This window comes from Grammomys surdaster, unplaced genomic scaffold (genome assembly GCF_004785775.1).
Source record: "Grammomys surdaster isolate TR1022 unplaced genomic scaffold, NIH_TR_1.0 213, whole genome shotgun sequence".
Taxonomy (NCBI): Eukaryota; Metazoa; Chordata; class Mammalia; order Rodentia; family Muridae; genus Grammomys; species Grammomys surdaster.
Genome location: NW_021604658.1, coordinates 3,417,637 through 3,441,205, shown reverse-complemented (window position 1 = coordinate 3,441,205; position 23,569 = coordinate 3,417,637). Strand labels below are relative to the sequence as shown.

Genomic DNA, 23,569 nt, shown 5'->3' with positions numbered 1-23,569 from the left:
TCAAAAGGGAAGGCGGGAGGGAGGGCGGGTGGGCTGTCTTTCCATGTTGGGATGATCTGTGCCTTGGGAAGGAAGCCTGTCTAGATGGGCTGGTATGTAGTCCCAGTGCTTTATCAAAAAGACTTTGGTCCTGGCCCCAGTTTGATTCCTCAAGGGCAGGCAGTCTGGGAGCCCTTATAGATTGTCCAGGAATATATCTTTGGTGAAAGTATTCCATGGCCACTATGTGCTCCCTGCCTTACATAGGCTTGCCTTGCATAGGCACAGATAGAACCAGATGCTGCCCCCAGATTCCTTTTTCATCACAGATGTTAGTAAAATGTGAAATCGTGTTACTTTTCAGGAATACGTGGCATGGCTTTGTAGATTCTTTTCTTTGAAATTTAATTAGCATAATAAAGAGCAGAATTACAAGCCTTAAGTATAGTTTCTTTCTCAAAAGGAAGAAAGAAAGAAAGGAAGGAAGGAAGGAAAGAAAGAAAGAAAGACAGACGTGGTAGCATACCCTTGAATTCTGCCCTGAGGAAGAAGTATCCCTGTTGCTCACTGTCCGTTCAAGGCTAATCTAGAGTAGATAGTATGTTGTAGAGCTCCTAGGCCTGCATAGCAAGATTGTCTTAAAGAAACAAATGAGCGGGAAAGAAAGAATTTCAGGGTCTTGGGTAAGTTTCTGAGAGCCTACTAACTGTTATCGGTGTAGTGAAATGAACCTCACACCCAGGAGCTCGGCAGCTGAATGAAGCAGATAATGAAGGGCAGTGAAAGACGGTTGACTTGAGCCGAGCCCACATTTCTGCTGTGTGCAGTTAGTTACAGTGTCTATGAAGACCTGATGGGGTTGGGCATTGTTTTTAGCGTTTCACATTAAATCCTCACAGCTCTGAGAATAGGTACTGTCATTCCACATGTTTGAGAGGAAGGAAAAATACACAGATCCACTTTAGTGGAAGTTTATTTACCTTAGTGGAAAAACTAGGGTTACATTAGACATTTGGGCTCTTTAAGAGGAATCCAGAAAAGCAATTAATTTTAGATGCTACTTGAACTTTATAATCAAAATTTAAAATTCACTGTAATTTAGAGTATGGAAAAGTTGGAATAATATTGTATTGCTACAGAGTCTTAGACTAGAGTGCCTTCTGTCTTCAATTTGATCCAAATTGAAATCAAGAGATCATAAAGCAAAGGGTTTTTTCCTCTTGGGTTTTCTTTTTTTTTTTTTTTTTTTTTTTTTTCGAGACAGGGTTTCTCTGTGTAGCCCTGGCTGTCCTGGAACTCACTCTGTAGACCAGGCTGGCCTGGAACTCAGAAATCCGCCTGCCTGTGCCTCCGAAGTGCTGGGATTAAAGGCATGCGCCACCACTGCCCGGCTCCGGCAGGGTATTTTTCTGTTTGCCTATATTGCAGGAAAATAGCAGAATTGGTGAATAACCTTGGCATTTGCCTCAAGTAATACCAGGAAGGGAAAAGAACTTGCCAACCTTTATAGAGGTATAGGCAAGTCACCTTTCTGTTAACTAATAGGATCCTTAGGTCCCTGTCCTTTGCTGACATCTAGAAAAGACTTTCTAGGAAAGAGCAGTTTCTTGTTTACTTGTACAAATGGTCATTGCTTAAGTATATTTTAAACATACTTAATCATTTTAGTTTCAATTTAGTTCGCATGCTACACACACACACACACACACGCACACACACGCACACACGCATGCGCACATGTGCACACACTCTTATTCTTGCTCTCTCTCTTTCTTTTTTTTTTTTTTTTTTTTTTGGTTTTTCTGGTTCTTTGAGACAGGGTTTCTCTGTATAGCCCGGGCTATCCTGGAACTCACTCTGTAGACCAGGCTGGCCTGGAACTCAGAAATCCACCTGCCTCTGCCTCTCAAGTGCTGGGATTAAAGGCGTGCACCACCACCACCCGGCTTATTCTTGCTCTCTTGTTCTTGCTCTTTTCTGTCTCTTTTTTCTTCCCGAGTTGAGAGTCTTGTAATATAGCCTAGGTTGGCCTTATACTTAGGATCCTTCTGCCTTACCTTCTAAGTAAGTAGGATTACAGGTAGAAGCTACCAAACCCAGATACTTTGAGTATTTTCAAGTCCTTTCACCTTTACCCTTAAAGTATTTAGTTATGTGATTCCTTCTTCAGTTTATAATGGATTTCCCATTACCAGTAATCTCCTTTTCTTACAAAAATGCCCTTACCTCTGCTCCATGAGACTAGACTAAACCCCTTATTATCCTGACTAGTCTCTGAATATTCTATTCTATGCCAAACTCCCTTCCCTTGGTGATGTCAGTTTCAGCCAGACTACACAGTTCTTTTTCCTGCTTTCTTCCCTTCTTTTCCATTCTGTTCCTCTTTCATTTTTCCTTTCCTCTTTCCTTTTCTCTCTTTTCTCTTTCTGTTCTGTTCTGTTCATTTCCTGAGTTTTTTACTTGTTCAGGCTGGCCTGGGACTCAGAGATCTGCTTGCCTCTACCTCCCGAGTGCTGGGATTTAAGCCATGCACCACCACATATAGCCCTAATTTTTTTTTTTTCACTTTTAAAAAAATATATGTCTGTTTCACATGAAACATCTTTATTACTTATTAGTATATGTCTGTTTCACATGGAATATCTTGACTGGTGCTAGTACATTTTTGACAGGAAAACAAAAGGTTCGAATGCTTGGTAGGGTCTGTCCTAGTAAGAAAGGAATATAGTGTAGGATTATATAGATTGCAAGCAACTCAATTCTTTTAAAACCAAATCTTCTTTGTTTTTTCCCCTACAAGTAAAATTCTCTGAAGATAGACATAGTGCCATTTAACAGTTTCCTTACCGTCCACTCCCTCCCCCGCTTTTCTTTTGTTCTCTTTTTCATGACAGGATTTCTGTGTTGTCCTGGCTGCTCTGGAACTCACTCTAACAGGCTAGCCTCAAACTCAGAGATCAACTTGTCTCTGCCTCTTGAATACTGGGATTAAAGGTGTGCACCACTACCACCTGGCATGCAAATATACATTATATATACATTATCCATATATATGTATATGGAAAAAGTGTTGTGTGTATGATGGATGTTGGCCTGCAATATGTCTGTGTACCATGCACACTTTTGATACCCACAAGAAGAGGGTATTGGGTCCACTAGAACTTAAGTTGACAGGTGGTTGTGAGCTGCCATGTCAGGTTGGGCATCAAACCCAGGTCCTCTAGAAGAACAGCCAATTCTCTTAATGCAGAACCGTCTCTCCAGCCCCTTGTTTTGATTTTTTTTTTTTTTTTTTTTTGAGACAGGGTCTCTATAGTCCAGGCTAGTCTTAAACTCTCAGCAATCCTTCTGCCTCACCCTCTTGTGTGTAGGTGTTGCAGGTGTCAGGCACTGTGTTTTGCTCCTTATATTACTTTTTTTTTTCTCTCTTTTTTTTGTTTTTAGAGACAGGATTTCTCTGTGTAGCCCTGGCTGTCCTGGAACTCACTCTGTAGACCAGGCTAGCCTCAAACTCAGAAATCCGCCTGCCTCTGCCTCCTGAGTGCTGGGATTAAAGGCGTGCGCCACCACCGCCCGGCTTATATTACTTTTTAAATTTTACTTTTTGGCTGACACTTCTATATAAGTCTACACTTTTCATATACTAAAGAAACTAAATAATGGTATCTGAAATTCCAAAGTGCAGTAGGTGAAAGCTTCGAGTAGAGACTTAGAGTCATCGTTCTTGTGGAGTAATTGAGAAGCTAGTGTGCTGTGTTTGTGTGTTTAGCCATAGGAGCCCTGAGCCATTGAAATACTTTTTGCAACTATTGAGAAGGAAAAGATCTACATGACTCCTTCGAGAGTCTACAAACAGATGTGTATTCCTCCTCGGAAACTAGATAGATAACTTGATTTTACTTAGTTTATTTAAGGAAAAGACCCCTTTGAATCCCACTCATGTTCCATTCATACATCTGGGACAATTTCCATTCATCTTCTCCAGTCCTAAAGTTAAGTAAAAATCAATTCATGTGTTGTACTAAAACCACATTTGCTATACGTTACCTGTTTTATAGCTTCTGTATTTGCCTGGCATTGCAGTGTATCTTGAGCTTGTAAAGCTGGTTAATGTTCTACTTTAGTGTCATGTGTGTATTAATGGTTAGGTAGCTGCTTGGCTTTTTGCCCTGGGTGCTGTGTGAGTTATAACTGAGTTTTATTACTGGCTATACTTATACTATTTGAAGAATTAAAGGGAAGTGAAAGTAAAAGAGTCTTAGTCTCATTCTGGACCTTATTCAGATTGTGTCCTGTTTTTAGGGAAAGAGTTTGACAAACGAATTCCCTAAGATAGAGCCTACATTGCTCAGCACAGTGAAGGGAATGTAGAGCTGGGGGACAGCCCTTCAGGCAGACTGTTTATTTTTTTTGTTTGAAGGATTTAATTACCCATAGAATTAGTGACCCATTCTAATAGAGATCTTTCTAGTAACAGGTGACTTCTGTACTCACACACTTTTTGGTTTTCAAAGACTTGCCATCTGTAGAGGCACTGTCTATTAAGCAAATACTGTAGCATCTGCTATTATACAGAGCAAAAAAAAAATTCCCTTTCTTTCTTTTTCTTTTTTTTTTTTTCTTTTTTTTTTGGGTTGTTAGAGACAGTTTCTTTGTGTAAGCCTGGCCGTCCTAGAACTCTCTGTAGATTAGGCTAGCCTTAGACTCAGATCAGTTTCTGCTTTGATTAAAGGCATGTGCTACCACACCCAGCTATTAAAATTATTAGATAGCTCTTTCTACCTATATTGTAAGTTCTAGATTCTTTAAAAGATTTATGTATATGAGTGCCCTATCTGCATATTCACCTGTATGCCAGAAGAGGGCATCAGCTACCATCATAGATGGTTGAGCCACTATGTGGTTGCTGGGAATTGAACTCAGGAACTTTGGAAACACATGGAGTGCTTTTAACAGCAGAGCCATTTCTCCAGCCCCAAGATCCCTACTCTTAAGAGATAAATTTAGTTTGTTAAGCAAGCAATTCTTTCTTGTGTCTCTGTATAATCTTTATTCCCTGTTCAAGCCTTTCCTAGTCTGTACTCTCAGTGGTACTTTTTAAGTATCTCTAGCTCTCTTAAGACATGTGTATACCCTTGTGGCTCCTTGAAGAGCCTGCCTAGCTGAGGAGGTGTCTGACAGAGCCCCTCCTATAGAACTTGTTTTAACTCTGCACAGGTGTGAGCTTTGTCTGCTCAAGCCAGTAGTCTGCTTCTTCAAGAATTCTGACCTTTTCAATCTTTTACTCCTTTAAAAATAGTACTTTACCTTAGACTACAGACCCTGAAACCTAATGCAGTGGATAAATAACTGTGTTAAATGTTATGAGGGTAAGAGAGGGTAAGTTCAGCAGTTCAAAGTCCTTAAAATTCACCAAGAAACACAATGCTTATAAATCCCCTTGACCCATAAATGCCAGCCCTCAGCAGTTGCTCTGTTCTTTAGCTTCATTCATCTCTGACCTCTGTAGTTCTCAGTTATACAACAGCAGTTGAATGCCACATTTTTTAAAAGATGAAGATCTATTATGTTTTCATTATTGTCACTGTTGGTCTTGCATTGATAGATAAAATAGGGTTCATAATGATGATAATATGTGAATGTCAAATTTTACTTACAGGTTTGGTAACATGATCTTAATTTTTTTTTCCAGCTCCAGAACCTGGGTATCAACCCAGCAAACATTGGCTTCAGTACCCTGACTATGGAGTCAGACAAATTCATCTGTATTAGAGAAAAAGTGGGTGAGCAGGCTCAGGTGGTGATCATTGATATGAATGATCCGAGTAATCCAATTCGAAGACCAATCTCAGCAGACAGTGCCATCATGAATCCTGCCAGCAAAGTGATTGCACTGAAAGGTATAAAGGATTGTGGATGTGTCTCTTAAAATTCTTATGTTTGTTGTATGCAAATAAAATTATTGATTTGTACTTTTTCTTTTATATGTTGAATAAATTTAATTAGATCTGTAAAGTTGGGATTAATCCTGAACTTTGGCTAGTGTTCATAATTTAAACATGGAGTGTTTCTCTGAAATGTAGAATAGATGTGCTTGAAATGATGAGAAGTTTTAGGATAAATACATTTAAGTTTTATATCTGATATGATAAAAGGCTAAAAGCATTTCTGTATAGGGGAATGAAATTAATATTCTGTAATAAGTCATAACAATATTAGTATCTAAACATTTCAGAAGTTATTGTAACAATCAGCTTCTCCATTCTGTGCCTTTCTATAGTTTAGGTTTCTTTTCACTTAGATCATCAAGTGCTAAAAATGGCTTGAATTTAAACTGGCTAGAGAGAGTTGGGGGGAGAATAAGAGTGAGTGAATACCAAGCACACTATTTTTAAATAATAATAATAATAGTTGAGTCTTGCTTTTGTCATCCAGCCTGGCTTTGAACCTGGAATCCTCTTGGCTAAGGCTCTTGAGTAGCTGAGATCATAGGTGTGGGCAGCTAGGCCCAGCCAAACTAATTTGTTTTTACAGAGAGCAATGCTGCAGATCAATCTAAATAGAGTTAAGCAATCTCATTTTATCTGAGAACCTATTTTCTTTTCCTTTGAAACTTAGAATGAAGGTATAATAGAAGACTAGAAGTTACAAGGAAGTCTAGGTGCCAAACTGCTAGACATTTGAAATGGCATTTAAAACTGCCTCCTTTGCTTTGTGCTTTAATTAGAGATTGGATCCAATGCTGCACACATGCTAGGCAGGTGTGCAGATGGTTAATATGGAGCTATATCTCAGCCTTCATTTTTCTTGATAATAAGAAAGAGAACTTGCCGGGCGGTGGTGGCGCACGCCTTTAATCCCAGCACTTGGGAGGCAGAGGCAGGTGAATTTCTGAGTTCGAGGCCAGCCTGGTCTACAGAGTGAGTTCCAGGACAGCCAGGACCACACAGAGAAACCCTATCTTGAAAAACCTTAAAAAAAAAAAAAAAAGGAAAGAGAACTCAGTTTCCCAGTAATTTATAAAAGTGTGGATGAGTTTTTAGAGGTGCTGAACTTTTTAACCTGTCTTTTCTTCACATCACTTAAACTTGGGGGACTTACTTTGGTGTTACAGGTTTTTGTTTTGGTGAGACAAGCTCTCTCTGTTTTGTAGCCCTGCTGTCCTGATCTTGTTATTAGACCAGGCTAGCTTCCGATTCACAAAGATCCACCTGCATCTGCCTTCCTAGTGCTGGGATCAGAGGCACACACCACCATGCCCAGCCCATTTAATCTTCAAAATACATCTTGAATAACTCTTAGTAGAAATGTTTGGCTCTAGAAGTATTGAGAGCTTTTTTGGCTTTGAGGAAATTTTTTAGAATTCTTTTTAGAACATTTTGTTTATTTTTTGTGTTTCTTTGTGAGGGCATACATGTGAAGGTCAGAGGACAACTTGGGGCAGTCTGTTCATCTTCTACCATGTGGGGCTGGCTTGGCAGCACATGCCTTTCCCTGCTGAGCATCTCAAAGACTTAGCTTTGGGTTCTTTGCATAGATTTTATTCTTGAGCACCATTAATCTGAAAGTCAATGATTGGAAGCCTGGACTTTCTGGTTTCATGGCACAGGTTTTGGAACATTTTGGAGTGTCTTACTAGCAGGTTGGGAACAAACAGTCAACATGACAGTTTGTCTGGCAAAATTGATTTCATCCTCAGGAAGGATATTCTACCTTTTACCTATGACCAGATATTTTGGGATAGTATACATTTTGCTTTTATCTAAAAGTACATTACATTTTAAAGTATTAAAATGTCTGTTAGCCTTCTTAAATAATTTGAGTTTGGGTGCTTTGCATACATCACACTTCTCTTTTTAAAGGCCATCAGTTAAATTTTGCCAAGTTCTTTTCGAGTTTTAATGTTACTATTATCTTATCACATTTCTTAATGCTTTCTTATGTGTGCAGATGGTGAGTTACCTTAAATTAGATTGTGTTAGTCATTGTCCTGTTCTATAAAAAGAATAATTAAAAAGAAATTAAAGCTTTGCAAAATAGTGTATTATACTTAGTATCTATCTGTCTACTTCATTAGCTTTTATCCCTTGTTCTCTTCTCCAGACACTTACAGATAGTCCAGCCCCTTTTATGTAATACAGAATAAAAGTCTAGTTATCTAGAGGTTGGTGGATGCAGTAAAGAAAGACAAATTCTTAAAAAAAATTCTGCTTCCCTCTGAAGCCAGTTTAAACTTCATGCCTTCTTTTTATAAACAGGACTATAACTTTCACAATTTCTCCAGTCTGGTTGTGATTTATAAACTGTGTGGGATGGGAGTCATACACTGTCTTATAGAAGAAGACTTTGTTGTGTAGTAAGATGGGTTGCAGTACAAAGCTCTTAGGCTTTGTCTGTTTCCCACTTCCCCTGTCACCCTCCCACTCTGACAGCTTTTGTCCTTTAGGAGCCAGGTTTCTCTGTGGCTCAGGAATGGAGTTGTCCTCAGTCTCTGAGGATTAATCTGCATAGCCTAGTCATAACTGTGGGCTTTGACTGCTGTTGATTTCAGTGAAATCACCTTTCTTGACTGCGATAAATTTCAAATGACAAGTATAAGACCTTGTATCTGACTCTGGACTTTTAAGATTAAATGCAAATTTCACCCTCCTTTTACTAAACGCTTACTGTCTTAACTGGATGAAGCTTGAACTTTGTTCTCACTCTAGTATATTAACAGCATTTGAAACCACCCTCCCAGTCTCCCTCTCCTTTCTCCAGCACTTCTATTTTCCCTTTGTATCTTAGACCAGTTAAATGTAGCATGCACTATGGTGACCCAGCAAAGTTGAAGTACAACTTCTTTTCAAAACGCAGTTACCACAAAATTGAGTTGGATGAGAGATGACTGCATTTTAAAAAGTGGATATTTCCTCCTGTGTCTCTATTAGATTCGCTTTGTCTTTCGTATATACAGACAGCTACCCTAGTTTGTGTGTGAGCTAAGTGTGCAGTGAAAGTTACAGCTTTGTTTTTTTATGAGTAAGAAAGCTGTTCCTGAATCTCATTTTTATTTGAGATAAAATCCTGTAGAAGTCATGTTTATAGTATAGTATCATGTTCATTAGAGGGAATAAAGAGTTTTGCCTAAGGGTGCAGGTGTACATTAGTTTGCTTGGTCTGAGCTGTTAATCTCCTCAGTGGCTGTAGTTCTAGCAATGTGACTCCTATAGTTATTAGTCCCAGGATAACATCACACTTTTGGAACTTAAGGGCTAGTCTAGCTAGGTATTAATTAATTTTAAACTTTGCATTTTTTTTTATCTTTCATTCTGTATTCAGCTGGAAAAACTCTTCAGATATTTAACATTGAAATGAAAAGTAAAATGAAGGCCCATACCATGACTGACGATGTCACTTTCTGGAAGTGGATCTCTTTGAATACAGTTGCCCTTGTTACGGATAATGCAGTTTATCACTGGAGTATGGAGGGAGAGTCTCAGCCCGTGAAAATGTTTGATCGTCATTCCAGCCTCGCAGGATGCCAAATTATCAATTACCGTACAGATGCAAAGCAGAAGTGGTTGCTTCTGACTGGCATATCTGCACAGGTAACACTTGTTAGTTTTTGCTGAAGAGAAGTGATCTAAGGCACTGTTTTGTTCAACACACACTTAAGTCTTTAAACCCACTTTTACTGAATTTGACTTATTTTAAAAGACTTTCTTTTTAAAAATAATGATTGTTGCCTTATACCTTTACCCTGTTACGAAATTTGAGTACTCCTATCAGTTTTTAATTTTTGCAGATTAAGGAAAAATTGAGTGATTTAGAATTTATTTTGGAGTCAGTGTGCTGCAGAGTGAATCTGTATTGTTGTAGTAAAATGGTATAAAGAGATGACAGGATGAGATGTTTTATTCACATTAATCTTTAATAAGATAATTTTGGAGTTAAACTTTTGAAGTTAAGAAGCATCAAATCTACAATGAGAGACTAACAAGTACTGCTGAAGATGACAAACTATTGTAACTATTTCACTAATTGAATTTGAGATCTGGGTCATTGGTTCTCTAAAGTTGTGGTTTTTTGTTTTTTTTTTTAATTCTTTGTAGCAAAATCGTGTGGTTGGAGCTATGCAACTGTATTCTGTAGATAGGAAAGTTTCTCAACCTATTGAAGGACATGCAGCTAGTTTTGCACAATTTAAGATGGAAGGAAATGCAGAAGAATCAACATTATTTTGTTTTGCTGTGCGAGGTCAGGCAGGAGGAAAGGTAAGTTCCAATAATTATTTTAGTGAGTCTGTTTTGCTCTTTGTCATCTAAACTAGAAATATTCATCTTCCTTCCTTAGTTTCATTTAGATTTGTGGTGCCTGACAAACAGTATGTATAATCCTATTCTGCCATCTGTGGTTCTTACTTTTAACAGTGTCTTGTTGTGTAACCTAGGCTGGTTTTGAAGAAAGTCCTCTTGCCTCAGGTTCTGAGTGCTGAGATTATAGACCTTTAGAACGTTGTGCCCACTGAGCTCTTTGTCTTTATCAAACACTTTTTGTTGTGTCTTTCACTTTACTCTGCATAGACTCATTAGGGTTACTAAAATACCCGTTTCTGTGTATGGTACATGTCAAGAGTCTGATTCATTAAGTATTGCCCAAGTTGAAGTCTGTTCATCCTTTTACATTCCCCAGGTGACTTGAGGTAGATGGAATGGACAGCAGCTTAAATTAGAGAGCCTCATCTCGAGCTGTGTATTGAAATTACCTCGACAGGTTAAAATATTTTGTGTTGGAATTCTTAGTTGAGGATAGCAGAAACAAGGTCTGGTTGATTGGAGTATAAAAAGCTTATTGACAGGTATTGGATACCTAGCAGTAGCTAGGACAGCTGTATAACTAAATTTGGGGAAGGAGAAATAAGAAAAAAATGGGTGGTAGCCAGGCTTCCAGGCAGAAGTCACGCTGTAGATCTCTGAATTGTGCTTCTGTTAGGCCTGCACTGCTGGGGGCCTGGTGACTCAGTTTGCTGCTATTTTCACTGCCAGAGTAGACTCTCCCTCAGTCTTAAAATAACCTGATGTCCTGAGCTCCCTCTTTGACAGAGTCACATGGCTTTCATGCTAGCATTGAGAGACATGGAAAACAACTGTTTGCTGTCTCTAAAATGGAATACTGGCTGTACTCGCTACCAGAACTTGACTACTATCCTCTCTGTCCCCAAGTCAGAAAAAGACAAACTTCATCATTATTTTCTATTTCTCCACCGCACTCACCCTAGTAAGTAGTTTTTAAGAATGAAAAACTAGATTGCAGCCATCTGAATCCTAGCACTTAAGAGGAGCAAGTGATACTCTGTCTGGACCTTTCATTCAGTCCTAAGAGTGCTGCAATTCCAGGTTTGTCCAACTTTTTTACATAGCTTCCAGGGATTGAACTTGGGTGGTCGGCCTATCCAATAAATGCTTTTACCAGCTGGGCCATCTTGTCAGCCTCAGCATGACTTCAAAGGCAGACCCACTCCCTACCTCTATAATTTTGCCAATTCAAGAGTGGTACGTAGCTTGGTATGGTGACACATGCCTTTAATCCCAGCACTTAATCCCAGGCACACAGATCTCTGAGCTCTAGACCAGCCTAGTCCTGATTTTTTTTTTTTTTTTCCCTAGATCATCCTGGGCTACATTGTGAGACTTTGTTTCAAAACCAAAGTAATCAGGAAAATGTGTGACTGGGATCATCCTTCCCCCATTCAGTTTTAATTTATGGAGAAGCATCCCACAGTATAGATGTTCAAATAGTTCACTTACCATAGGACAGTTGGTTGTTTTCATTTGGCCTCAAAAATACTTGCAATGACCAAGTGATACATGATTTAGGTTGATAGATTTTATTTTCTTTTAACAGTTACATATCATTGAAGTTGGTACACCACCCACAGGAAACCAACCCTTTCCAAAGAAGGCAGTGGATGTTTTCTTTCCTCCAGAAGCACAAAATGACTTTCCTGTTGCAATGCAGGTATTTTATCAAAATAAAAATCTCATCTTTATATCCTGTTCACAGTTGATAGGAGTAATGTTTAAAAGAATTACTCTAAGATAAAAATTATTAATAAAACTTGGTAAAATAATATCTGACTTTCATGTAATACTTGGGCTATCTTAAGTTGTCAGAATTATTTGTCTTGCAGATTTTATTCATACTCTTGTGTTTTATGTATTTGCTTGAGCTATCCCACATTTAAACAAGCTATAATGAAGGAAACCTTAAAATTATTTTAGCATGTTTTTCTTTAAGATTCATGTCAAAGTTTTATAGACACTGTTCATTTTCTCTGTTCAGATCAGTGAAAAGCATGATGTAGTGTTCTTGATTACCAAGTATGGTTACATTCACCTCTATGATCTTGAGACCGGCACATGCATCTACATGAACAGAATCAGTGGAGAAACGATCTTCGTTACTGCACCTCATGAAGCCACAGCTGGAATAATAGGTGTCAACCGAAAGGGACAAGTAAGGAAACCTTGAAACTTAAGCATTTATGTAGCACATTATCATTAGTGCTTTTTCTTTTCCCAAAAGGTTAATTTTGGATATCAGAAAAGAGTTCTTAGTTGGGGGAAGGCAAAGAGATGAAGTGAGATAAAGGTCAAAGGACATAAAATATAATAAAATAGCATATGTAAGATTAACAGGTTTTGACATCTGTTCAATATGAAGATTAAAGTTAATAAAATTGTATTAGGATATATATATATACACACACACACACACACATATATATATATATAGTGTGGGGGGGTTGATAGGAGGTGTCTGTTATTTTTCTATCTCTAAAGATATCTATCTAAAGATTTACTTTGTGTCTTGAGTATTTTAACTGCACATATGTGCACTCTGTTTGTGCAGTAGCTATGGAGATTAGAAGAGGGCATCAGGTTCCCTGCATTACAGAGGGTTAGTGAGCTACCATGTGAGTGCTGGGAACCAAACCAAGATCCTCTGCAAGACTAACAAGTTCTCTTATTCGCTGAGCCATCTCTCCAGCCTCTCCTACACTTGAGTTTTTGAGAAAAGATCTTTTCACTTTATAAATTGAGCCATTTCCTCAGTCCCCAGGATTTAGAAATAAAATATAGCTGTTCTTCAAAAAGCTAAACAAAAATTGTCGTGAGGGTCAGTTAGGATGGCCCAACAGGTAAAAGTGACCTGAGTTCAGTCCCTAGAACTTGGATGTTGTAAGGAAAGAGACTCTTGCATGTCGTCTTCTGATTCCTTATATGCACTGTGACAGAGGCATACATATACTCAAACACACATTACACACATATGTACACATACAATCAATAAATAAATGACAGGGGCATACCTATACTCAAACACACATATGTACACATACAATCAATCAGTCAACAAACAAACAAATTCATACATACACTAGAACACACATGTGCACACACATAATAAATAAATGTAATTTTAAAAGGTACCAAGTGATGTTATTTTTCTTTACTGTGACCATTTGCTATTCATCATGTGACATTATTTCAAAATACTCAATTACACATAATAAAATATACTTAGAAAGATTACTGGGGGCTAGCAGGCTGGCTCAGTAGTAGACATGCTTGTCAGCAGACATGGTGAACTGTGTGTGATCTCTTGGTCTCATGTGGTAGAAGGAGAGAATTGACTTCCACAAGTTGTCCTCTGACCTCCATAAACATGTTATGTTTGTGTGTTTATGCATGTGCGTGCATATACACATGCTAAATAAGTATAACTTAAGTAAATATAAAAAGATTGCTATATAGAATTCAGCATGGGTACACACCTTTAATTCCCACACTTGGAAGGTTGAGACAGGAAGATTTCTGTGCATTGTAGGCCAGTCAAGGCAGTGAAGACCTATCTCAAAAAATAAAAAACAAACAAGATAATAAGATAAAAAGGTTGTTGTCTAACTTGTGTGTGCATTGACTTGGTTTTATTTACCTTGATTATTTTTAGGTCTAGTAAATGGCATGAATCTGTTTAGTTTTGTAGTATTTTATATGTCTGAGTATTTTGCCTCATGTTTCACATGAGGGGATGAGAAGAGGACATCAGAACCCCTGGAACTGGAGTAACATATGGTTGTAAGCCTCCATGTGAATCCTGGGAATCAAACTGTGGTATTCTGGAAGAGTACCCAGTGCTCTTAGCCTCAAGGCCGTCTCTCCAGCACCTGTTTTTAGTTTTCATGTGCAATTTCATCTTTAAAGTAAAAGTTTTTATCACCAAAACAAAAACACAAAACAAAACAACAACAACAAAAAAACGCACTACAATGTATAATTGCAAAATCTTTTTAATGCTGTCTCAGAAGAACTGTTTGGTATAGAGCCAGTTAGGCGCATTTATTTTTTATTATCAAAAGAAGCAAATCTATGGGAAAAATCTGTTTTAGTTACAAATTTGACAAACTCCTCTTTATAGGGTTTCTTTCCTGTTATCCCTAAGACAGGATCCATCAGCTGTAGAGATACAAATTCTACTTGCATCCTACTTCTTAACTGAATGTCTAATATCAGAAGGCCGTATGTTAAAGTATCTATTGTGGTGTCTGGGAAGTTAGCCAGTTAGGTAGGGTATCATACAGTTGATATTAGCTGTTCTGAATTTGAGATATTTGGTAACTTCATATTTTCTAGCAAGTACTTCTCATTCTGTGAGAGTATAGTACTGAAATTTTTAAAAAAAAAATTCTACCATGAAGTATTTTATTTTCTTAGATGGTTAAAATTCTTAAATGGTTAGTATTGTAGTGGTTTGTCATTTATTGGTTTTCCTCCAGGTTAGTATATATATTCTTCCCAAACATAAACATCTTTCATTTAATGAGTCTTTGATGAAAAGTGATATGTTTATGATGAGGCAATTTTGTCTCTGACCTCAGCTCTAGGCTCAGGTGCTTTGGGTCCCTGTAATGGAAGAGTCTGTCCTTGTAACATTTTTGTCAACTGATTTAAAGCTGCTTGCTGCCTCAGTTTCTTGTCTTCTTTAGGAAAGGGGCTTACCTTTGTTTAACTGTATTTCTAGCACCATCCAAAGGTGGTTTTGAAAAATAAGTAGCTCTCGTCTCTCTATTTAGTTGTGTCTCTGATGGAAAAAAGGTCAAGAATGAGTTGTTAGGTGTGATTTGATAACAGGAGCCTGCAGGGCTTCCTTCTCTCTGCTACTGTGCTGGTGTTAAAGGTAAAGCTCAGCATAGAGCTCCTTCTATAATTTTACCACACGCTGTAACCATTGATAGCGAAGGTTCTACAAATTACCATGGTGGCATAACAAGCAAGTGTCAGAATAATCAATTACCTTGTGACTCAGTCTAAACAGATTTAACACAATGCAACTATTCTCTGATGGTTAACCTGCAGGTCCTGTCAGTTTGTGTGGAAGAAGAGAACATAATTCCTTACATCACCAATGTCCTACAAAATCCTGATTTGGCTCTGAGAATGGCTGTGCGGAACAACTTAGCTGGTGCTGAAGAACTCTTTGCCCGGAAATTTAATGCTCTTTTTGCCCAGGGAAACTACTCAGAGGCTGCAAAGGTGGCTGCTAATGCACCGAAGGTAAATAGTTTTGAAATTAATGTTGCTGTGCTTGAGATGTTCTTAATAGTCTTTAGGAACCAGCTCTGTAAGATTAACGACTACTTTCCAGTTAACTTTCCCTTGAGTAGAACATGATGATCACTTCTCAGTGTCTCTAGGTTTGGTGTGTGAAATGCAGACTCGTAGAAGCGTGTGTAGAGCTCTAGACCTGAAGCTGATGGAGGCGGAGTTATGTCCAGTTACTAAAATACAAAAATTCTTTGGGCTCATAATTGATGGCTATCTATTTAATTTGAACAGTTACTCAATAAATGGATTGTCTTGAACTTGTTGTGAGTAGAGTTGTCAGAAAATGAGAAGAATTTATTTCCATAAGCTTTTACCTTCTTTATGTTGAACTGAATTGACACCCTGCATTCTTAACTAGTTTTATGAAGTTTGTACTTCTTGAACTTGATTTGATGACTAGTGGTTACTATTTCATGAATGTTCTTATCTTTTTTCTGCCTTTAAATTATTTTTATTATTTTTTGAAATTTTAATATAATTACATCATTTTACTCTTCCCCCTTTTTCCTTCAAGCCCTCTCATATACCCCTCTTTACTTTCTTTCAAATTCATGATCTTTTCATCATGATCATATACATATGTGTATATGAACATACTCTTGTGTTTTTTTAGTTATCTTTTTTTTTTTTTTTTTTTTTTTTTTTTCCGAGACGGGGTTTCTCTTTATAGCCTAGGCTGTCCTGGAACTCACTCTGTAGACCAGGCTGGCCTCGAACTCAGAAATCCGCCTGCCTCTACCTCCCAAGTGCTGGGATTACAGGTGTGCGCCACCACTGCCCAGCAAACATACTCTTAAATACATAAATACAACCTGCCCAGCCTGTAATCCTCCTATTTATTTATTTATTTATTTATTTTTTTATTTTGGTTTTTTGAGACAGGGTTTCTCTGTATAGCCCTGGCTGTCCTGGAACTCACTCTGTAGACCAGGCTGGCCTCAAACTCAGAAATCCGCCTGCCTCTGCCTCCCGAGGAAGACTGTTAATGCCTATTTCACATATTGACATAATTACCTTGAAAATTTTCTAATTTTGAATAATTTTGTGTCATTGAACCAGAGATGTAACAGCCTTTATTGAATCTTTGCACTGTGTGGTGACTGTTTGAAATGTGGAGACAATTGGACAACCATGTGGTTCAGATTGACCTAAGGACATGGAGGGTTGTTAGTGTTACTGGGTCACTGAGGAATCTTCAACCTTTCTTTTTCTTAAAGGGAATCCTTCGTACTCCAGATACCATCCGTCGATTCCAGAGTGTCCCAGCTCAGCCAGGTCAAACGTCGCCTTTACTTCAGTATTTTGGAATCCTTTTGGACCAGGGCCAGCTGAACAAGTATGAGTCCTTAGAGTTATGTAGACCTGTACTTCAGCAAGGGCGGAAACAGCTTTTGGAGAAATGGCTGAAAGAAGATAAGGTACATTAATTTTAATTAATATAATTTTTATTTGTTTGAATACCATGTTAGCAAGTTAAAATTGTTGGTTTCTACCAAAGTATCTCCATTTGTTATTTGTCACTTGTGGAAATAAAATAAAAACCGACCTTGCCGTTTTAATACATGATCCAGGACTATTGCTTGGTAGTTAAAACTGCTAGACTAGAAGTAGTTACTGTTGGTTCGGCCTTGGGAAAAATTAGAGAGGCTTCCTTCATTGTACAGGTATATTTATCAGTGTATTTGACATTGCTTAACATGTGATCTTCCACATCCCACCCTTGATATGCATGCCCAGTAGTTCCTGCTTGCTCTCTCTCTGTAAGAATTTATAAACTGTCATCAACATTGTAACTTTTGATGCTGGTAGACATACTTGGGTGTGCGACAGCCAAGGTGGCTGTCTTTAATGTACTAAGGTTCTGTTTGACAGTGATTTCATAGAACGTTAATGGTGTCAACGTGAAAAAGTATTCAAAAGTTTTTAAATGGGAGTCTTTTGTAAACAATATCTTATTATTTTTATATTGTATTATATTTCAATATAAAATGTATCATTTACTAGCTTTCTGTGCTGTCAAATATACCTTTTATATTCAGCACTTTGTACTGTTTTGTAGTGCACATTTTTTTAATGTAGAATGAAAAACAAGCAATAAATATTATTTGTAGGTCAACAAACACATTTAAAGCAATTTAGAATTATTCTTTTTATACAATTACACAAGAAAGCCTTCCTGCCTAAAGTAAAAGTTTGAGTTGCCATGTTTTATGCCACTGTCAGGACTGAGGTAACACTCTTGGAGTGATTACTCACCAAGATATTAAACCTTTCAACATCAGTATGTGTTGGTGGCATTGGTACATTCTGGAGTCTTAAGTTCCTGTTTCTGTTTCTTAGCCTGTCTTCTGCCAGTCTTGTCACAGAGTACTAGAGGACAGTACTTCAGACTTAAAAGACTTAACACATACCATTCTCTTCTAAAGAATAGCCAGGCTAACTTTTTTTTTTTTTTTTTTTTGAGACATGGTTTCTCTGCAGGCTAACATTTTTGAAAGCTGTTCTAATTGAATAAGATAACAGGATGGGAACGGCCAGGATAACTGAGATGACCTATATAATAGGGTATTAATCTTTAAAATATTATTACAACAAAATTATTTTGTTAGTAGTCATCATGGCTCATTTGTAGTAAGGTTCATTCATTGTCCATTAGCATATTCAGGCAAAACGTGTAGAATGACAGAACTTCTTTGAACACATGGGCTTATAAGGGCTATTCTTTTTAGAAAGTTACCACTGGGACTCAAGAGATGGCTCAGTGGTTAAGAATACATACTGTTCTTGCAGAGGATTTAAGTTAAATTCCCAGCACAAATGTCAGGGAGCTTACTGCTGCCTATAACTTCCAGAGGAATCTGACCTCTGTAGTCTCTGTCATTCATGTATGTATATGTACATAAACCCATACAGTGTATGTAATTAGCACTTTAGAGGCAGAGGCAGGCTGACTGAGTTTGAGGCCAGCATGGTTTACATATTGAGATTTTGTTCCTGTTCCCCTCTCCAAAAGAAAGGAAAGAAAAAAGAATAAAGTAGAAAATTGGACTGGGAGTGTGGGTTAGTGATATAGGACTAATTTATTTAGGATATATAAAGCCATAAGTTCAATTCCCAAAACTGCAAAAATGAAAAACAGAAAAATCATGCAAAGCAGAACTCTTAGGAAGCTGATTTGAAGAGCTATCTGCTGTCTACTACCTGGAAATTGTAAACTTTGTATCTATTTGGCTTTGTAATTTAGTGTGCTGCCTAACCGCCTCAAATCCTAAAGTTAAAAAACAAAGATAAATGACCAATCTTAGGGATCTTGAATTGTAAAAGGTGTATCCTAGTTTAAAAATTATCCCTATAGTTTAAAAATAACCCTCGTGTAAGTAGAGGGTCATTGGCATTCCTTCCTTAGCTTCCCAAATGTCAGTATTACAGGCCAACTGGCATTGTTGATTTTTATTGACAATACTGCCTCAAAAGTTGTATTATCAGGGGACTGAAGAGATAGCTTATTAGTTCAGGGCCTCTATTACTCTTCTAGAGGACCTGAGTTCAGTTTCTAGCACCCGTATCATATGGCTCACAGTCACCTCCAACTCTAGCTCCAGGGGATCTGATGTCCTCTTCTGCTCTCTGTGGGCACACACACAAATAGAAAAACCAGTGATATTATTTTTGAAAAGTTGAAAACATAGCTGTAATATTTGAATAGCTTAGTTAAATGTATAAGATTCTACTATAAAGAAAATGTACATTCTTAACAAGGTAATAGGAAATACCTAAAAGCAAAATTTCAGTAGGGCAAAGTAAAATCCTTGTTTAAGGAGTAGTTCTGGAGAATTATACAGCATCATTACTGTGATTATAGTATTCTGATTTTTACCAGTCACAAACCCTGTATATTTATCGTTTTGGAAAATGAGTATCTTCTATATGAGTTATACTTATAGAGAAATGGTATCAACTACTTGGCTTTAAAAAGCTGATGGGTCACTAACAAAATTCTTTTTCCTTTGGCAGCTGGAATGTTCTGAAGAACTGGGTGATCTCGTAAAATCTGTGGACCCAACATTAGCACTGAGTGTGTACCTCAGGGCCAATGTCCCTAATAAAGTCATCCAGTGCTTTGCAGAGACAGGTCAAGTCCAGAAGATTGTTTTATATGCTAAAAAAGTGAGTTCTGTGGGAAAAATTATCAACACAAGTTTATTAAAAAGAAACAAACAAAAAACCAAAAATTGGCCTTAACTTGATTATTTTTTTATTGGTCAATTTCTTTAAACTTTGAACTACTTGGAAAAGCGTAGAAAGTTCCTTCTTAACTATTATATGTAGAGTTCATACTTAGTGTTAATTCCTGAAAGCAACTACAATTTTAAGATTGTGGAAAACATGTTAAACATGTGTTAGTTCAGTTTTTGAAATTGTCATTCATTGACAAGAAGTAATATAATTATCTTCTAGCAAGTATGTCATCACAGTGGTCTAATTGAATGTCTTATAGTATAAATACAGTTTTATAGCCACCAGTAGTTCTCTGTTAATAATATTTTATTATAGAAAAGACCTTTAGTGCTTTAAAAATGAAACTTTGTGGCATTGAAGTCTTTGTCTCTTTGTAGGTTGGATACACGCCAGACTGGATCTTTCTCCTAAGGAATGTCATGCGGATCAGCCCAGACCAAGGACAGCAGTTTGCTCAAATGTTAGTTCAGGATGAAGAGCCTCTTGCTGATATCACACAGGTAATGGCATCTTAAAACTCTACTTCATGGAGTTAAGAGATTGTGGGGAGTCTTGAGTTTTACAAACTTTTCAGAAAAATAAACTAAACTTTGACCTGACAGAAATTGTATTTGTGTATGCTTGCATGGATAAACCCTGAATATCTTACCACAGCATATTGCAAAAGAATAGGGAGCAAGATACCATCAATAAATCGTTGTTAAATGATAAATATTAATACAGGCAGAGATGCACCATGGCTTTTGTGCGGAGGTCAGAGCACAACTTGAAAGAGCACTTTTTGCAGCCTGGTTGTATCAGGTAGTCAGCTTGCATACAATTGCTTCTATCCACTGAGCTATTCACTTAATTCTTGTCACAGAAAACTGGTTTTTTTTTTTGTTTGTTTTTTTGTTTTTTAGTAAATAGTAATAGTAAATAGTATTTACTGTTTTGAAACAAAACAAATACCATTTGCATTAGGGAAGGATATGTGAAAATGAAATACTTTATCTTGGCCAAAAAGCCAAGAAATGATACATATGAATGATAAAACACAAGCAGTGGGTCCTCCCCTGGTGGGGAGGAGGGACATAGAGAATGTGTAGGTCAGTTTTTCATATGTCTATCCTTTCGGTTTTAAAAACTAACTAAGAAAACTGAATTTTCAGTAACTTTAGTTTTAGTTTGTTTTGATAGAGTCTCATTATTTAGCTCTCTAATCTTGGAATTCATATGTAGACCAGGCTTGTCTGGAACTTCTTACTGCTGCTTCCTGAATACTGCTATTGATAAGTGTGAGCTGGTGTACCCATGTACCTGGTTTCTCTGGCAATTTAAATATGAGGCTAGGTTGTCTAAATAATATTCTTTAAATCTGGTGTTCAGGGTTTAGCTAGATGGCTCAGCAGTTTAGAGCCCTGTTGTTACAGGAGACCCCGGTTTGATTCCCAGCACCCACATGGTGGCTGACAGATATCCTTAATTCTAGTTCCACTGGCTATGTTGTCTTTCTTGGGCCTATGTGAACACCAGGCATGCATGTGAAATAGATGCATACCTGCATGCAAAACTCAAAGTATATGTGATATACTCACACCTAAAAAATAAGTTAATATCAAAAAAATGGTAAAACTCATACTTGTTCTTTGCATTTTTATGAAAAATCATGTTAATATTATATATACAATGTCAATAGTTGGGAATTTTTATATTAATTTTTATTAATGTAAAAGTAGTTTTAACAAATGGCTTTCATATATGCACATTTATATTTTCCCCCCACACTGATCACCCTTTTGGTCTTACAGCTCCTCCCCCTTCAGTAGTATCTTATATCTGATTTTTCTCTTTTAATAGATTGTGGATGTCTTTATGGAATACAATCTAATCCAACAATGTACTGCCTTCTTACTTGATGCTTTGAAGAATAATCGCCCCTCTGAAGGTCCCTTGCAGACGCGATTGCTTGAGATGAATCTTATGCACGCACCTCAAGTATGTGTTGTTGTCTTAGTTAGGATTTCTACTTCTGTGAGAAGCACCATGACCAGCAGTAACTTGGGGAGGTGGGGGAATGGTTTATTTCTCCTTAAAATCCTTCACTCCATCACTTAGGGAGGTCAGGAGTAGGAACCTGGAGGCAGGGACTGAGGTGCAGGGGCCATGGAGGAACACTGCTTACTGGGTTGCTCAGCCTGTTTTTTGTAACCCAGGACTACCTGTCCAAGGATGGTGTTTTTCCTGGTGGGCTTTACCCCCTCCCATCTTTAGTCAAGAAAAGGCCCTACAGACTTGCCTATAAGCAGTCTGTTTAAGAGCATTTTCGAATTTGAGGTCAAATTTACACTTCCAAGATGACCGTTGGCTGTGTCAAGTTGACAAAAAATGTAGCCAGCAGAGTTGCCCTGCTTTTTAGTCTTGCCTCCAATCCTGTTTTTGTGGTTGATGATGCAGACGGTTACACATCGTCACTCAGAGTTTTGAGATGTTTATTTCCTAAGAAAATTTAGCTAGTACTTTTTGATACTTCATACTTATTTTTTCCAGTATTCAATCTTTTATTTTTGGTTGTGAGCCTAGCCTTTAATGGCTGAGCCATCTCTTAAGCCCTCAGTATTCAATCTTAATGTATTTTTTGGTTATTGGTGTATGCTGAAGTAAAGGAGAAGGAAAAACAAGCTCATCCTGTTTGTGGTTTTCTAGGTTGCAGATGCCATTCTCGGGAATCAGATGTTTACCCACTATGACCGGGCTCATATCGCTCAGCTGTGTGAGAAGGCAGGCCTGCTGCAGCGTGCGTTAGAACACTTCACTGATTTATATGATATAAAACGTGCAGTTGTTCATACCCATCTTCTTAACCCTGAGGTATTCTTTTTTTCTTACCTGTTAGTTGTGATTAGTCAGTGTGTTTGTACTGGGTGATAGTAAGTTATTTATTTGTTTGTTTGTTTTTTTTCCTCCTCTAGTGGTTAGTGAATTACTTTGGGTCCCTATCAGTTGAAGATTCCCTAGAATGTCTCAGAGCCATGCTGTCTGCTAATATTCGTCAAAATCTACAGATCTGTGTTCAAGTGGCTTCTAAATATCACGAACAGCTGTCAACTCAGTCTCTGATTGAACTCTTTGAATCATTCAAGAGTTTTGAAGGTAATTAGGAATGTCAGAACTGGTACAAGAGAGGCACTTATAATCAAACTGTTGGAGATTGTCTTTCTGAAAAACATTTTTATGGGACATGTTCTCTGAGCATGGGATCCTAGAGATAAACAGTGTAGAAGAACATTTGCTTGGATATTTTATGAACTAAAGGCAGAAATTTGGGATAAGAAATGCATTGTCTTTGTGTTAGTTGCATAAGATGAAAATACTGATGACTAATTACAGTAATATTGCAAGCACAACTCTGACTCTTGTCATAGTGAACATTTCTCAGAAGGGCATTTTGTGCCTCAGTAAGTAGCCCAGCAGTGCTTCTCTGCCTTGGTCCTGGAGGTGCTTCTCGTGGGTGACTGCTTACTGTGTGGCAGATGCCCTGTGTACGCACCTACTTAGCACCCATTACGTCATAGTAGCACCAGTCCCACAGAGTGTGCTGGGCTCATCACTTGTTAGGTGGCTCTTAGGATCACTAGCTCGACCCTGGTCCCTTCTTAACTTTCTCTCTGTGTATCTCTCTCTCTCTCTCTCTCTCTCTCTCTCTCTCTCTCTCTCTCTCT

At 37.8% G+C, this 23,569-nt stretch overlaps 1 protein-coding gene across 1 annotated transcript in view; it reads left to right on the top strand.

Moving 5' to 3' along the window:
• The window catches only part of Cltc (clathrin heavy chain), a 63,087-nt gene that overhangs the window by 14,478 nt on the left and 25,040 nt on the right, over positions 1-23,569 (top strand). The window contains exons 2-13 of the mRNA XM_028772274.1: positions 5,672-5,879; positions 9,301-9,569; positions 10,074-10,235; positions 11,866-11,979; positions 12,304-12,477; positions 15,381-15,578; positions 16,847-17,047; positions 19,644-19,796; positions 20,246-20,368; positions 21,708-21,845; positions 22,554-22,718; positions 22,820-23,000. Coding sequence (XP_028628107.1) covers positions 5,672-5,879; positions 9,301-9,569; positions 10,074-10,235; positions 11,866-11,979; positions 12,304-12,477; positions 15,381-15,578; positions 16,847-17,047; positions 19,644-19,796; positions 20,246-20,368; positions 21,708-21,845; positions 22,554-22,718; positions 22,820-23,000 — 2,086 coding nt within the window. The remainder of the gene's footprint in view (positions 1-5,671; positions 5,880-9,300; positions 9,570-10,073; positions 10,236-11,865; positions 11,980-12,303; positions 12,478-15,380; positions 15,579-16,846; positions 17,048-19,643; positions 19,797-20,245; positions 20,369-21,707; positions 21,846-22,553; positions 22,719-22,819; positions 23,001-23,569) is intronic.